Source organism: Priapulus caudatus, unplaced genomic scaffold (assembly GCF_000485595.1).
Source record: "Priapulus caudatus unplaced genomic scaffold, Priapulus_caudatus-5.0.1 Scaffold721, whole genome shotgun sequence".
NCBI lineage: Eukaryota > Metazoa > Priapulida > Priapulimorpha > Priapulimorphida > Priapulidae > Priapulus > Priapulus caudatus.
In genome coordinates this window covers 16191-29788 of record NW_014577782.1, presented here as the reverse complement: position 1 = coordinate 29788, position 13598 = coordinate 16191, and the positions used below count along the sequence as shown (strand labels likewise).

At 39.3% G+C, this 13598-nt stretch overlaps 2 protein-coding genes across 5 annotated transcripts in view; one reads left to right on the top strand and one right to left on the bottom strand.

The window, feature by feature from the left end:
• The window catches only part of LOC106813060 (H(+)/Cl(-) exchange transporter 7-like), an 18843-nt gene extending 10654 nt beyond the window's left edge, over positions 1-8189 (bottom strand). The window contains exons 1-12 of the mRNA XM_014817104.1: positions 7908-8189; positions 6832-6984; positions 6649-6714; positions 6185-6317; positions 5220-5329; positions 4849-4992; positions 4389-4472; positions 3236-3329; positions 2868-2932; positions 2484-2597; positions 1552-1667; positions 1079-1217 (exon numbers count right to left, since the gene is read on the bottom strand). Of these exons, the coding sequence (XP_014672590.1) occupies positions 1079-1217; positions 1552-1667; positions 2484-2597; positions 2868-2932; positions 3236-3329; positions 4389-4472; positions 4849-4992; positions 5220-5329; positions 6185-6317; positions 6649-6714; positions 6832-6984; positions 7908-8054 (1365 nt within the window). The 5' untranslated portion in view covers positions 8055-8189. The remainder of the gene's footprint in view (positions 1-1078; positions 1218-1551; positions 1668-2483; positions 2598-2867; positions 2933-3235; positions 3330-4388; positions 4473-4848; positions 4993-5219; positions 5330-6184; positions 6318-6648; positions 6715-6831; positions 6985-7907) is intronic.
• The window catches only part of LOC106813067 (ephrin-B1-like), a 16143-nt gene continuing 9863 nt past the window's right edge, over positions 7319-13598 (top strand). Inside the window, exon 1 of one of the 4 annotated variants that reach the window (XM_014817115.1) lies at positions 7319-7675. The gene's annotated coding sequence lies outside the window, so the exon portion shown is untranslated. The other 3 variants (XM_014817113.1, XM_014817116.1, XM_014817114.1) reach the window with 3 other exon arrangements.

Sequence of the window (13598 nt, the reverse complement as noted above, 5' to 3'; positions counted from 1 at the left end):
ATACTAATGGATATAATGTATACTAATGTAATAATGTATATACTAATGTATATAAATGTATATTACTATGTATACTAAGTAATAATGTTGTACTAATGTATATAATGCTATACTAATTGTATAAATGATTACTAATGTGTATACTAAGTATGCTAATGTATATATCTAAAGTATATAATGTATATAATGTATATACTAGGTATAAATGTATATACTAATGTATATAATGTATATAATTAATGCTATATAATGTAGTATTACTAAATGTATATAATGTTATATACTAAGTATATAAGTGCTAATATACTAATGTATAACTAATGTATGATAATGGATATACAATGTATATAAGTATATAATAATGCTAATAATGTAATACTAAGTATCATAATAATGTATATAATGTAATACTAAGGCTATATAAGTATATAATAATGTATATAAGATATACTAATGGTATATACTAATGGATAATAAGTATATAATGTATATACTATTGATATAAGTATTAACTAATGTATATAATGTAGATACTAAGGTATATACTAATGGTATGTAATGTAATAACAATGATATGTAATTTTTGGATAAATGTATATACTAAGCGTATATAATGGTATATACTAATGTATATAATGTATATAATAATGTATATAATGTATATACTAATGTATATAATGTATATACTAATGTATATAATGTATATACTAATGTATATAATAATGTATATAATGTATATACTAATGTATATAATGTATATAATAATGTATATAATGTATATACTAATGATATAATGAATACTAATGATATAATAATGATAAATGTATAGACGAATGTATATTAATGTATATAATAAGTAATAATGTATATACTAATGTATATAATAATGTATATAATGTATATACTAATGTATATAATGTATATACTAATGTATATTCTATCAATTCTATTGTTATCCACACGAGCGAGATAATGAGGAACAGTGAGGTAGGGATGTAGGAATAATAATCCCTCACCACCTCGCCACTAATATCTAGTCTAGTGAAGCTCATTAATGTAGTAATGAAGGTTGCAGCACCTGCAGTGGATACTGGATAGGGTCAGTTCCGACGGTGTGACAGTCTTCAATTCCATAGATCATGAGAAATCCGACCGTGCACGTCGTCGCAGAAACCAACATCGCCTCGACTATCTGCATCCACTTCCTGTGCAGCTTCCTGCGACAAACCAACAAGATTACACGCCAATGAAGTAGTAGAAACTAGAAACCGCGTAAATATAATATATGCGATGTAAAAATAATATGCGATAATAAATGTAAATGTAAAATTAATCAAATGTAACATGGTACCATATATTACAGCGTTAATGGCTATATATCATCACACTTGAGTATCAGTCACGGTGAACAATGCCATTGTGAGCCCAACCCATCAAGCGACACTTCACGCACCAGCGATTCCAAAACCGGTGCAACACTCGTTTCCCAGGGCAGCCGGTAATGAGCGACACGGCAATTAAAAAGGGTTGTTAATTAAGGGTCATCGTTACCTCATCCGAAATATCGTCAGCTTGTAATTGATGTGGTTGAAGAGGGCGCCGGTAAGACCGCCAGCAGCTCCCATCAGCAGAAACACCGGGATCTCCCAGAACTGGTAAACGATGTTCTGCCGCCGCCGGAAAAAAAACACGCATTAGTCGCAGAGACTAACGAGGTAAGACAGCCGCGAGTCTCGTTAGGAGAACGGGTGCTAACGAGACACGCTGCCTCCGCCGCCGCCGAGCGACGAAGGGTTAGGAAGTTTTATCGTCTGCAGACATCGAGCGGAGTTCCGAGGTTTGAAACCGCGCTTCCGTACCAGGAACCGCGTCATCAACCTCCACCCGACCACGCGGCAGCGAGCCGGGGTACCACCCTCACGAACCCCTCCCCCCCCACCCCCCCCTGCAATCGCACTTCATAATTAACGCGCGCTCCGAGCTTGTCTCGGTGACGACCCAGCCCTCAGTCTGACTGACGCTCACATAGCTGTTCAGTCAGGAGCCATTCATGTCTGCACAACATCCCACCGCACGCGTGCAGGCGGACGTTACTACGCGAGCAAGGATATGACTCATCATCGGGCGAAACCTACACTCATTCTCTCCCAACTAACGACATTCTCCCAGACGAGGAAAGACATTGCAGGGCGTGCTCGCTAATTTCTAAGCAAATCTTTTCTTGAGTTTCATTACAAAGATTTAAAGTGTGACATATTGTTATGCCTTCATCTCTTACTTCATATCCAAAACAAGTAGAATATATTCAAGAAGCGCTATAGTTATACCTGAGCACTGAGATTTATTTTATCTATTTTAATTTTTTTTACATTTTACATTATTCTCCCTTATTCGTGTATAAAACAGAAGGCAACAAGAGTGAAAAGTAAGAATAGATTCGACAGGGGAGAGAGCGGCGCGTTGCAGACGGACGGCCGGCTTACCTCAAACTTGCCGAAGTTGATGAGGCCAGGGTTGGAGAGTTCTCCCGTCTGACCGGTCTCCGTCATACTCAGCACAACGTTGAGGGTGAAGGTGGAGATCATGGAGCAGAAAAACTGTCATGGTAACAATAATAATAATATCAATAATAATAATAATCGAGCATCGAGCAGAAAAACTGTCATAGTAGTAGTAGAAATAGTAATGATAATAATAATAATAATAATAATATGATTCATATTATTATTACTGTATTGTTAAATTTATCAATTACTATTATTATTATTATTATTATTATTATTATTATTATTATTATCATCATCATCATCATCATCATCATTATTTTTAATAGCTTGATGTGTAAGAATAAATTGAGATTGACGTACAATTGCCCAGACAAGGCTCTGGTTCCAAAAGCTTGCACCTTCTTCCAAGCTGAACAGAACACCACCTGTTTTAAAGACAAGATGACATTCAGTATGAGAAGCATAATGATAATCTAGCATTTACTTCAGTCTCCCTCGCCCTACCCTGCTCAGATTCTAACAATCTTTGGTTAGGTTATGTCTATACAAGTATAATCTGTGTAGCTTGTCTGTCTTCAATGACAAGCTGAACAGAAAATGAGAGAAGATAAAAAAAGAGAAGGATCGAAACAGACACGATTAGTAAACTAAAACAAAAGATATCGATAAGCTAACTTTAGGCACTCTGACCTGCTGTACCAAATGTTCGATCTCATCTCGGTACTTACCAACAGGCGCACCGAAGGCAGCCGCCACGCCCGCAGCGGCGCCGGCAGACACAAAGTCACGCTTCTCATGGTCTGTGCGAAAGTAGGAGAACAACTGAAAGCAGACACGATTTCACTTGATACTGAACATATTACTGGAATCGTCGTACTTCCATTCTATCTTTCTTCCTCTGTTTTTCTATCGCATTAAAAAAATGAGACCAGCGATAACATTAGGTGTAATTAAAAGTTGTTATATTATATATACTTTATCTTGCTTGAGTTTCTCATGACACGTAAACATTAGGATTACACTATTTAAAGCGAGAGATAAAACGTGTAGCATAACTAACCAACATTTCAGCTCATTATTTCAATTTTCCCGTTTCATTACATGAAGAAAGTCCATGCTAGAATCCCCCAATAATAATTAAGCTAATGGTGTATTTTTACTGCATTGACAAATATTTGCTTTGCACGCATGGTACTGAATGCTTGTGCCAACGAATGTATTCAGCTTGTAAATCAGTGACAGCAAGCTGTCAATTAAATGTGTGTGCAATGTAAATTGTTGTGCAAAATACATGTGTCGCGCAAAGCTTTACAAACATGGTATCTTTTAATTAGTATCAGTAGAATAACAGAAGACAGTAATTAGTGGAAGATAACAATTAACCCTTTTATTTATGTATTTTTGGTGTTAATTGGTATTATGTGTATGAAAAAATTTTTAAGCACAATCTGAACACCCTGGCTTTAAATTTTGAATCTAAAAACCCTGAAACTATTCGAGTCACACTGAAATTTCATTTACGAAACCTCTTGCACCTCTCATAGCTTTTAATTGTCGCGGTGACGACCCAGCCCTCAGTCTGACTGACGCTCACATAGCTGTTCAGTCAGGAGCCATTCATGTCTGCACAACATCCCACCGCACGCGTGCAGACGAACGTTACTACGCGAGCAAGGATATGACTCATCATCGGGCGAAACCTACACTCATTCTCTCCAAGCTAACGACGAGGAGAGATATATCGCACGGCGTGCACGCAAACTTCTCTGCCATTTTAACATCAATCTTACATCCATTTCACCCTTTGTTCTTCTAAAGTGACTAATCCTGATTAGAGGTGGCGAGGTAGAGAGAGACACGGGATCATTAGCGGTGTATTACCTTACAGTCTTGTCTGAATGTCGTTGATCTACCCTGTGACACGCCGGCAGCAACGATTGCTCCGGAGTGAATCATGGGACCTTCCTGCAATAAACAACGTACAAACGTTCATGACCATACAATACACTCGCGCGCTCTCTCAAACTAAAGTCATCGCACTGCCGTCAACGCCTGCATATAAATTATAATTCATTTGAATTTAATTGAAAATAACTTTCCTAGTTCAACAGCACGAGCTTACAAAGCAACTTCATGACCAGCTGATGAGTAGATCAGGATTAGACATATATAACATGAAACAACGACAATACAGAAAACTCTTGAACACAGGAGTTTTCACTGCATGATACTGCTAAATGCTCTAACGTCATTTCAATGTTAATGTTTACTATGTTATTTTCATTAACCCTACCACATAACCCCATCTCCAGTAGAGTGGGAGACAGTCGTATCGGCATACCTTGCCAACAGGCAGTCCCCCGCAGACGGATAAGATCACACCTACAGCCTTGACTACCAGCGTCTTGAACCGCACAACGTAAGGAACCTTCACTCCGTTCAGGTAACACTTGATCTGAGGAATTCCACTCCCAGCGGCGCATGGCTGTGTAGATGAACAAGCATTAATTAATTAATTAATCCTAATTAGTTATACAATTAAAGCATTGGTTAGCGGCATTCTAGATTTATCAAATTACTTCATTTTATCTTATTGTATAAAATGATTTTTGATCTTATTGGGATGATGAACCTTATGGGGCTATTAATTATTATTTAGATTATGAATATTATAAAAAATTATTATTGTTGCTATTCTTAATTGTTACCTACCTCGCCAAACGTAACAAGTATGGCAGCCAAAGCCACAGGCACTACATTGAATGCCAGCCACATGAGGTAGGGGTAGAGTAGACATCCCTCATCCACACAGCGATCCATGACTTAACCATGTTAAGAAACATTCAAACAACATCACATCGAAAGAAGTCGGCGGGGAAAACCTTGCGGCAAGCGTTTACTTTAGTTGCACTTCTCCATAACTTCTTTATGGTATTTTTTTGGGGGGTGGAGGGAATACTTTCATTTCTAAAATTCCGTATACTAGGATTAGTGGGGCAACCTGTCAGACGAATTATAGTGATTTATATGATAGCCTTCAGTGCAAACAGCCGCGGCAAATGTAACTTCCCACAGTCGAATTAATCCACAAAACTTGTTCAGCTACGACTACTACGGGTTCGCTCAACCCCCACCAGACTCGTTTATGTCACACTCAACTAATCGCTATCTAAACTATTGCGACAGACTATACTGGGGAATATGGCTGATTATACTCCCTGTGAAAACAATTAGGTAGTTGACACTGGTTTTACGAACCGTAGGTGATTGCAAAGGAATGCAAATCAGGACAAGCAATGAACGTTTCTGTTTTTCTTGGACATCTTAGTACTTATTTAGTGTTTCCGTAGTTAATACACAAAACCACAGTGGTTTTTTTTTTACTACGGGAATAAATCTTTACGCTTCCAATAACTGTCGGCGTGAAACGGTAGACCATTTTTCACCTTGGGAAATGGCACCAAAGACATCCAAGTAAGGAATAAGTGTTTTTCAACTCTATATATAGCTGCTTCAATACACATAAGCCTTTGAATCTATTTAAACCTACTGCTGCTCTACTCCACGTGAATTTAGAACATCCTAAACTCTACTATCATGTGCATCACATGATATTGCAGGTTTTGCGCTGGTGCTGGGGTAGCGTTAAGGCTGCGAGTCTAGCAGGTGAAGGATACAGTGTTTGATGTTCTTGTACTTGAAGGAAGCGATTAGTTGGATGAAGATGTCTATGAAGCAAGCAACCATCGCTGTCAGCACTCCCACCACCAGCATCACGAACCAGCGATTAGCCTGCCTCCACGCGACAAACTACAGCAACAACAATATCAATTAATTAATAATGATTTAAATAAAAAATATGATAATTCACCCAAGGTTACTACTAACTGGTTGTAATCTTCAACATTCATCTGACTGCTGTGTTTAGGACACACAAACTCATGAATGTCAGATTACGATAACAAATAACAATATTCAAATTCTGCTAAATAATACACTTACATACATAGAAACAACATTTATATCTCTCTGGCAATCTTGTCTATTCTTCTTTCTCTTATACACATGCACACACACGCTTAATTCACTTATGAGTGGCTACATAACTTTACAAGACATATAACTTTAGGGTATTGCATACCTTATATCCCTTTTGCTTTTCTTCCTCCAAGAACAGGGTATTCTCACACTCTTCATAGTCTAAACTCTTAAGAGAAAACACGACACATGATTAGCACGATATGATCCCTACAAACAATAATCTAATTAAGTCACAATATCATGAAAAATATCAACTCTACAGTAACGCATCGGTCAACTGTACCTCGTAGCGGCTTGACAGCAAGTGACCATTCGCCGTGACTTTGTTGTCTACTGACTCGCAACTGGAACTGCTAGAGTTTCTTTGACGGCGTCTAGTGTGAAGGAATCCTGAATCTCTCGCACCGCCCGCGCTTCCAATGCTGCTACTGTCAAACTACAGAAAGCGATGCTCATGATGAATATATATATGCTGTGACATGTTATCACAGCCACAGATAAGAGCCAGCAACTTTCTTCACTACCACACTTTACCTGGTGTATTTAAGATGCAATAAGAACACAGAGCAGGTTAAAATTTGAACTACTCATAACCACACAGGTAAAAACTGGTACTGCATAAGAATATATTCCACACCTAGTTTCTTGATGTGCTCAACACATCTGTTCGCCATCCACCAGCATTATTACACGATATCTCTTCTACACCTAACAAGATTTTACTGCATTTACCCAGGTTGATTTTTCCAGGCCAGGAGGCTACCAGTACAGCTGCCTCAACGCAATCAGTGTACAAACACAAACCACACTGGCAATCATTAGCACCCAGCTACAGGCATTGTCTAAACCGGAATGGCAGTGTGTCAATTAGTGTGGGATTTGTCACAGTTGTAGCACAGATGTTTTGACAATGAGCAGGATCAGTCAGACAACGTAAGAGTAGCAGGACACACGCAACCAGCTTAAGGACAGTGAACAAACCATACTGACATACTGTGCGATAACTTTTGGGTAGTACTAGTAAACTAATTTTAGCGGCGTTTCACTGCATTTCACGGACGGTTTTACCAAGTCAAGTGCATGATAACCTCATCAAACGAGCCAGGAACGTCAAGTAACGCCATTAGGTGGGAAATGAAGGTAAATATGATGAACAAACTCGGAATACACAACCTAGATTGTAAGAAAATTTGTGAGTAGTGCGTGAATGACAGGCGTATAAACAGAGACTGAGAGTGAGAGACTGAGACTGTAACGCTGAAAAAATGTAAAATCGCCATACAGTACAGTGTACACGTCTAACATTTGTTCGGCTACACGAATAGACACCGTAATTTGTAACAGTTCATTCGAACATACCGTTATATCATCACTATCGTTATTGACGCTGATGCCAGAAGTCGCTCCCCGTAGAAGCGGTTCCGTGCCATCTCTTCTCGCCCAGGTAGACTCCCTGTAAATCGAAGTCGCCATTTTGTCTCGTGATACCATAACAGTGCCAGACATAACCTATGGATGTGTGCAATGTTTTTACCTGAAATGTTTTAGTATCGCGGGAATCAATAACTAGATGTAATGTAGCACAAATACTTCTTGTAATTTTTTAGATTTAGTTGTAATATGTTGGTTGGACGATTTCTATGTAATGTTGACTATAAGAAGTACAAGTTTGCCAAAATTTTACTTTATCGCTTAGTTTGTCCTGGACGCATAACTTCAACTTGAACATAAGCTGCAGTGTGTTCGTTTCGTCTGCAGTGTGCCGTGAGGCGCAGGTAAATACTGATTGTTCTTGTTTACTGTTTACTCCTTATCTGCGTTGAACTGAACTGGTAACGAAAACTCAATCGCAATTTTCTCTCTGTATAGACGCCTCAATTCATTGATTTGAAAACGTTTAGAACGCGATCCGTGAGGCCGTAACTATAACTATAAGTATAACTATAAGTACCGGTATATGTGATCGCGGTTTGTTATACCTGGCTGAGCGAATTAGGATTATTCCTATTCAAGTCGACATAAAGCGTGCTTTTGCCGATTTCGTGGATATATGATATATTGAACATGGTAAGTCCTGCTGCCGCATATATATAACACGTGTTGCGTACATGCAGAATATATATATAATATCAAGAGTACATAATAGAGAATAGGCCTACATAATCCTATTATTTATGTACGCTTGATATTATAATATAATTATTGTGCACGCAGCACACCTGGAATTTACTTTATTATTACGTATGTGGTGTCACATTTTGTGATCGGCAAACCAAATGATTATATTATTGGATTTATAAATATGTTAGTAATTATTTTAATGACATAATTTACTAATAGCACACTTCCCCGGTGTGAGAATCTATGGATAACATCGTTTACTGGCGTGTAACCGCGGGTGAGTGTTATTGTTATGTTCATAATGAGGTATACGTGTGTAAATTACTAATCGTTTTCATGTTTTGTCCGTTAGTTTCCCGCACAGTTCACCCCCTGTTCGTGGTCCATACTTTAATAATGCACGCCTTTAAATGGTATATTTAGTAATAGGCGTAGGAATTCTGAGATGTGTGTGGTGATAAGGGAGAATGAGCGACTGTACGCGTACCTCGTACAAAATGCTTCAGGGTAGGTTAGATCGTTCTGACTATGGTTCTGACTAAGTGTCAGCGAAACTTTTATACATATATTCACAATTTAAATCGAGACCACATATAACTTATAAGCTGTTAACATAAACTGTAAACATGTAATTTCTGTGCTCTTCTCTGTATTAATTTATTATAAAATGATAATTAAGGTACCCTACTAAGTACTATTATTTTAATGTTTATTATGGTGTATATTTTGCATTAATGGAATTTTCCTGATATAATATAAAATGAACAGTAATTGAATATGGGGTATCATTTATACACTCATCTATATGCGCCCTCAATACGGCAACCTGTTATTTATGAGGTGGTAAGATGTAATCATATATTGCACCGTTTTAAAAGAGACATGGTGTGTATATGGCTGTCTGACGCGTGCACACTTTCACGGACCTGAAATGTAACATTCCTGCATTGTTTTCTCGTTTGGTGGCAGCTAGTAGTCACAGGCTGTTCGGTTTGTAGTATGTGTTTTTTCACACGGTTCAAGAATCAAGTGCATGGCATAAATGCTTATAATGACAGGAGTGCAATTACTGGTACGTACTAGACACTTGCTGTCGTGACAACCAGTTTTTGTGTCTGAGCCAACTTGCCTCGCAACATTGTACACACACACACACACACACACACACCTATTTAACCATGATTCATGTGTGTAAATTTCCATACTAAATCGAACATGCACGTTACAAGCAAACAACACGTTACAATTTTAATGTAATGCAAGAAGTCAAATATCAGTCTGCTATCTAGAGTACTATTATGTCTACATGCATGTAGTTTATGTGGTATTGGCTTGTAAGTCAATAATAATTTTAGGTATGTATATATATATTGGGTATATCTGGAGTATACAATGATATGACTCGAGTAAACGCGCCGATGGTGTGTGTGTTGAATCGGATATATTCTGAGTCAGCAGTAGCAGCAGCAGCAGAAGCAGCAGCAGTAGTAACAGCAGCAGCAGAAGCAGCAGCAGTAGTAACAGCAGCAGCAGCAGCAGCAGCAGTAGTAACAGTAGCAGCAGCAGCAGAAGCAGCAGCAGTAGTAACAGCAGCAGCAGAAGCAGCAGCAGTAGTAACAGCAGCAGTAACAGCAGCAGCAGCAGCAGCACGTGGTGAGAGTTGTTGATCGTTGTAGAGTGTCGGGTTAACGATGGAACGTGCCAAATCTCCGATTTTGCGTTTTTCGCCTTGAGTTACATCAGTTAGCAAGGTTGAACGTGCCGTGGCTAGAGAGGGAAAAAATATGCACGCATCAATACGTTGAGTACATCTCGCATGATCAGCGTAGTTCAGGCTATGTCGAGGCGTCTTGTTACGCTATCCTTCGCTGGTTGCATCTGCTTCTAGTAGAGCACTGAAGCAATACTGTACAGCTATATATGTCTAGAGTTGGGGTTGTTTTTATCGTAAAAAATCCCTATTTTCTTAATTTCATATTGATTTTATGAATTACATTTGGGAGGAATCATTTTTTATAATTTTATAAAATTCATTGAATATCAAATTCGGGGGGATAAATTTATGAAATTATATTGAAATTCATACGTCAGTTCACATTTATTTTTGCAGGGAAACGATCACTGCTGATCAACATTCTGGTGTTATGAAGGATGACGAAAAACTAATTTATTTTTATTCAATCTTGCAGGGGATTAACGGGAGTTCGGAGTCAAATACTCCCTGATTTACTGTCGGTCTCCCTGATTTACTGTCGGACTCCCTGATTTGACATATATGCAAGAGTCCGTGTGATTCCCTGAAAATTCTGCCATACTAACTAGTTCGTTCCAGAGCACGGCCTCGCGGAATTACCATATTTTTTCAGCTAATGTCCAAAGAAAATTCGGCAGACGTGCAACCGCATGAATCTTTACAATAAGCCCATGTGTTATTGTTAATATCTTAAATTTTGAACCTCAGACTGCGGACTTCCTCATTTTGCTGCGGACTCCCTCTTTTTGAGGGTAGGGAGTCCGTTGGGCTCCCGTGTTCAAAAGTTCATTTCTACCCCTGTAAATCTTGGTGTTATGATTAGTTGTTTGCAACCACGATCTACCCACTCACTCTTCCCATCTCTTACTTTCTACTCTTACTTTCTACATTTCTCACTGCTCCCATCTCTTACACGATGACTTTTGCTCGGTTATAGTATCATGATTACGTCATTAATAGATATGTTAGAATGTGTTAAAGATAATGAATAGAATGTCAATAATTAATTAGTGGAGAGTGTAATAATAGATAACGAAGCGAGAATCTCTATTGATTAACACCTGAGATTATTGGATGAGCGACATAAAAGACCTCCCAGGCGTTCTTAGCGGACTGTAAGTATTGCAGGGTAGGAGACGTGAGGTGGATGCAGGGTGAAGGATGCGCACAGTGACTGTATGTGTTAGCTATAAGCCATGTTGCTTTGGGGAGGGAGGGTCGGGTTGCCCTGCTATCTAACGTACATCAGCACTAGCGAGCTGAATTTCATAGCAGATCTTAAACAACTTCTCTCGCGTTGCCTGCTTGTTTACGGCTTTAACAGCCACGTCCTGTTGCTGCGCAGTGTAGTAAGAGTGAAGAGAGGGGGCCACCCCACGCGCACGCTCTATAGATACACGCACACATCCCTGATACACATCTACTGTTTAACGTTGTGCCACAAACACTCGGTAGGAAACACTCGAATCTTACAGCTTAGATTTCCTTAATCGTTGACGAGATCTCTCTGGGAAACGAGGTTGCGTTGCATGTGATGGGTTATCGATGTATCTCTCTCTATCATCGTGCAGTGGCTTTCTATGACAGATGCGGCCACACAATGGTAGACGCACTTAATATCAAATATTAACCAAAAAAAAGAGATTCAAAAACTGTGTTTGGAGAATTTGGGTCAGGCGGGAGGGGGGCAAGAGAGACTACATAATAGTTGTGTAATCTGTATTGCCTGAGAATGCGTGACTGCGATACCATGCCAGACAGAGAGTAAAGTCAGAACAGGATTCTAGACAAAGAGTGCGTATCCGAACATAACCGTCGTTGGATGTATAAAGACAACTTTCACTTTCATCCCGCCTCTATTAAAACTATTTAGTATTGTTCCGTAACCACTCTCTCGTGACACGGGCCTGTCTATTAGCTGATATGCAATTTGGCAGTAATGTGGCTGCATCCACGGTAATGCTAGTAAACAAGGGGCTATTTTTTAGAGTAAGCTCGATCATCGGGGCGGCGGACTAATAATGGCTAACAGACGCTCGCGTGTTAAAACCGGTAACGATGTAAGAGCGAGCAGAGAGAGAGGAGAGAAGAGAGAGAGAGAGAGAGAGAGAGAGCGGGCATTTGATGCTGGGTTAAGATTGAGAGAACTTGTGGGAGAAAGATCACGAACAGATTGATATCCCCCAATAAACATTTACTACCGTAAAAGATAGTAAGCGCCTTGTAGATTATAATAAGCGCGTCTAATACAATTAAAAAAATATAGAGTAAATATAACACACAAGCAGAACTGAATATTAGAACAACAAAAGAGTCAAAAACAGATAGAATAAAAATAGATAAACAAATTTAAATAATAATATGAAAGAAGATAAAAAAAGAGAGGAAGCATGCAAATGGGAAAGGGGGCCTAACTGTACTTTACTTGGATAAAAATTCGTGTAATGTTTAATGGGTCGGCAATGGTCTTGGGATTTAAGCGTTGAATGTATCGCGAGTATGTAATGGGAAATTGCCATTTATCTACCCGTATGTTAGTGCTATTTTTATGTCCAATCGAGTTTGTTTTGGCGGCTAATCGATATATAACAAATGTAAACCTCGTGTATGAATATGAGGTGAAACTCCGTTGATAGCTAGATTAGTCGTGTCGCGGATGTATTTTTGCTGCATGCTGTTTGTTTCACCATCGACGATCGAGATATTTTACCGGACATCGGCATTCTCCACTAGCGGAACGATTACTCGGTCGTCAACACACACGTGGTACGTTTGCTACTTTGGCAACAGCGGCGCGCTGTTGTGCGCTGTCGAAATTCCCGAACTGCTTGTATTCGGTACGTTGCAACGAGGGCAATAGATAAACGTGTAGGTCGGGACAAAAGCTGCTTGTGATTGCCGTGCTAACTCGACATGTGTTAAGCAAGTCCCAGCCCGCACACACACTACCGCACACGGCACATACACACAGCACGACACACACACGATGTGCAGGATGGCGCGACCACCACAGAGCACACAGCACACACCAGCACACATCACACACACCACACATAACATAACAGCTACGACAGCACATACAAAACACACGACACAGCATCATCATCACACACACACGACACACACACGCACATACATCACACACGACGCACACATAACGCCGACGCACACAACGC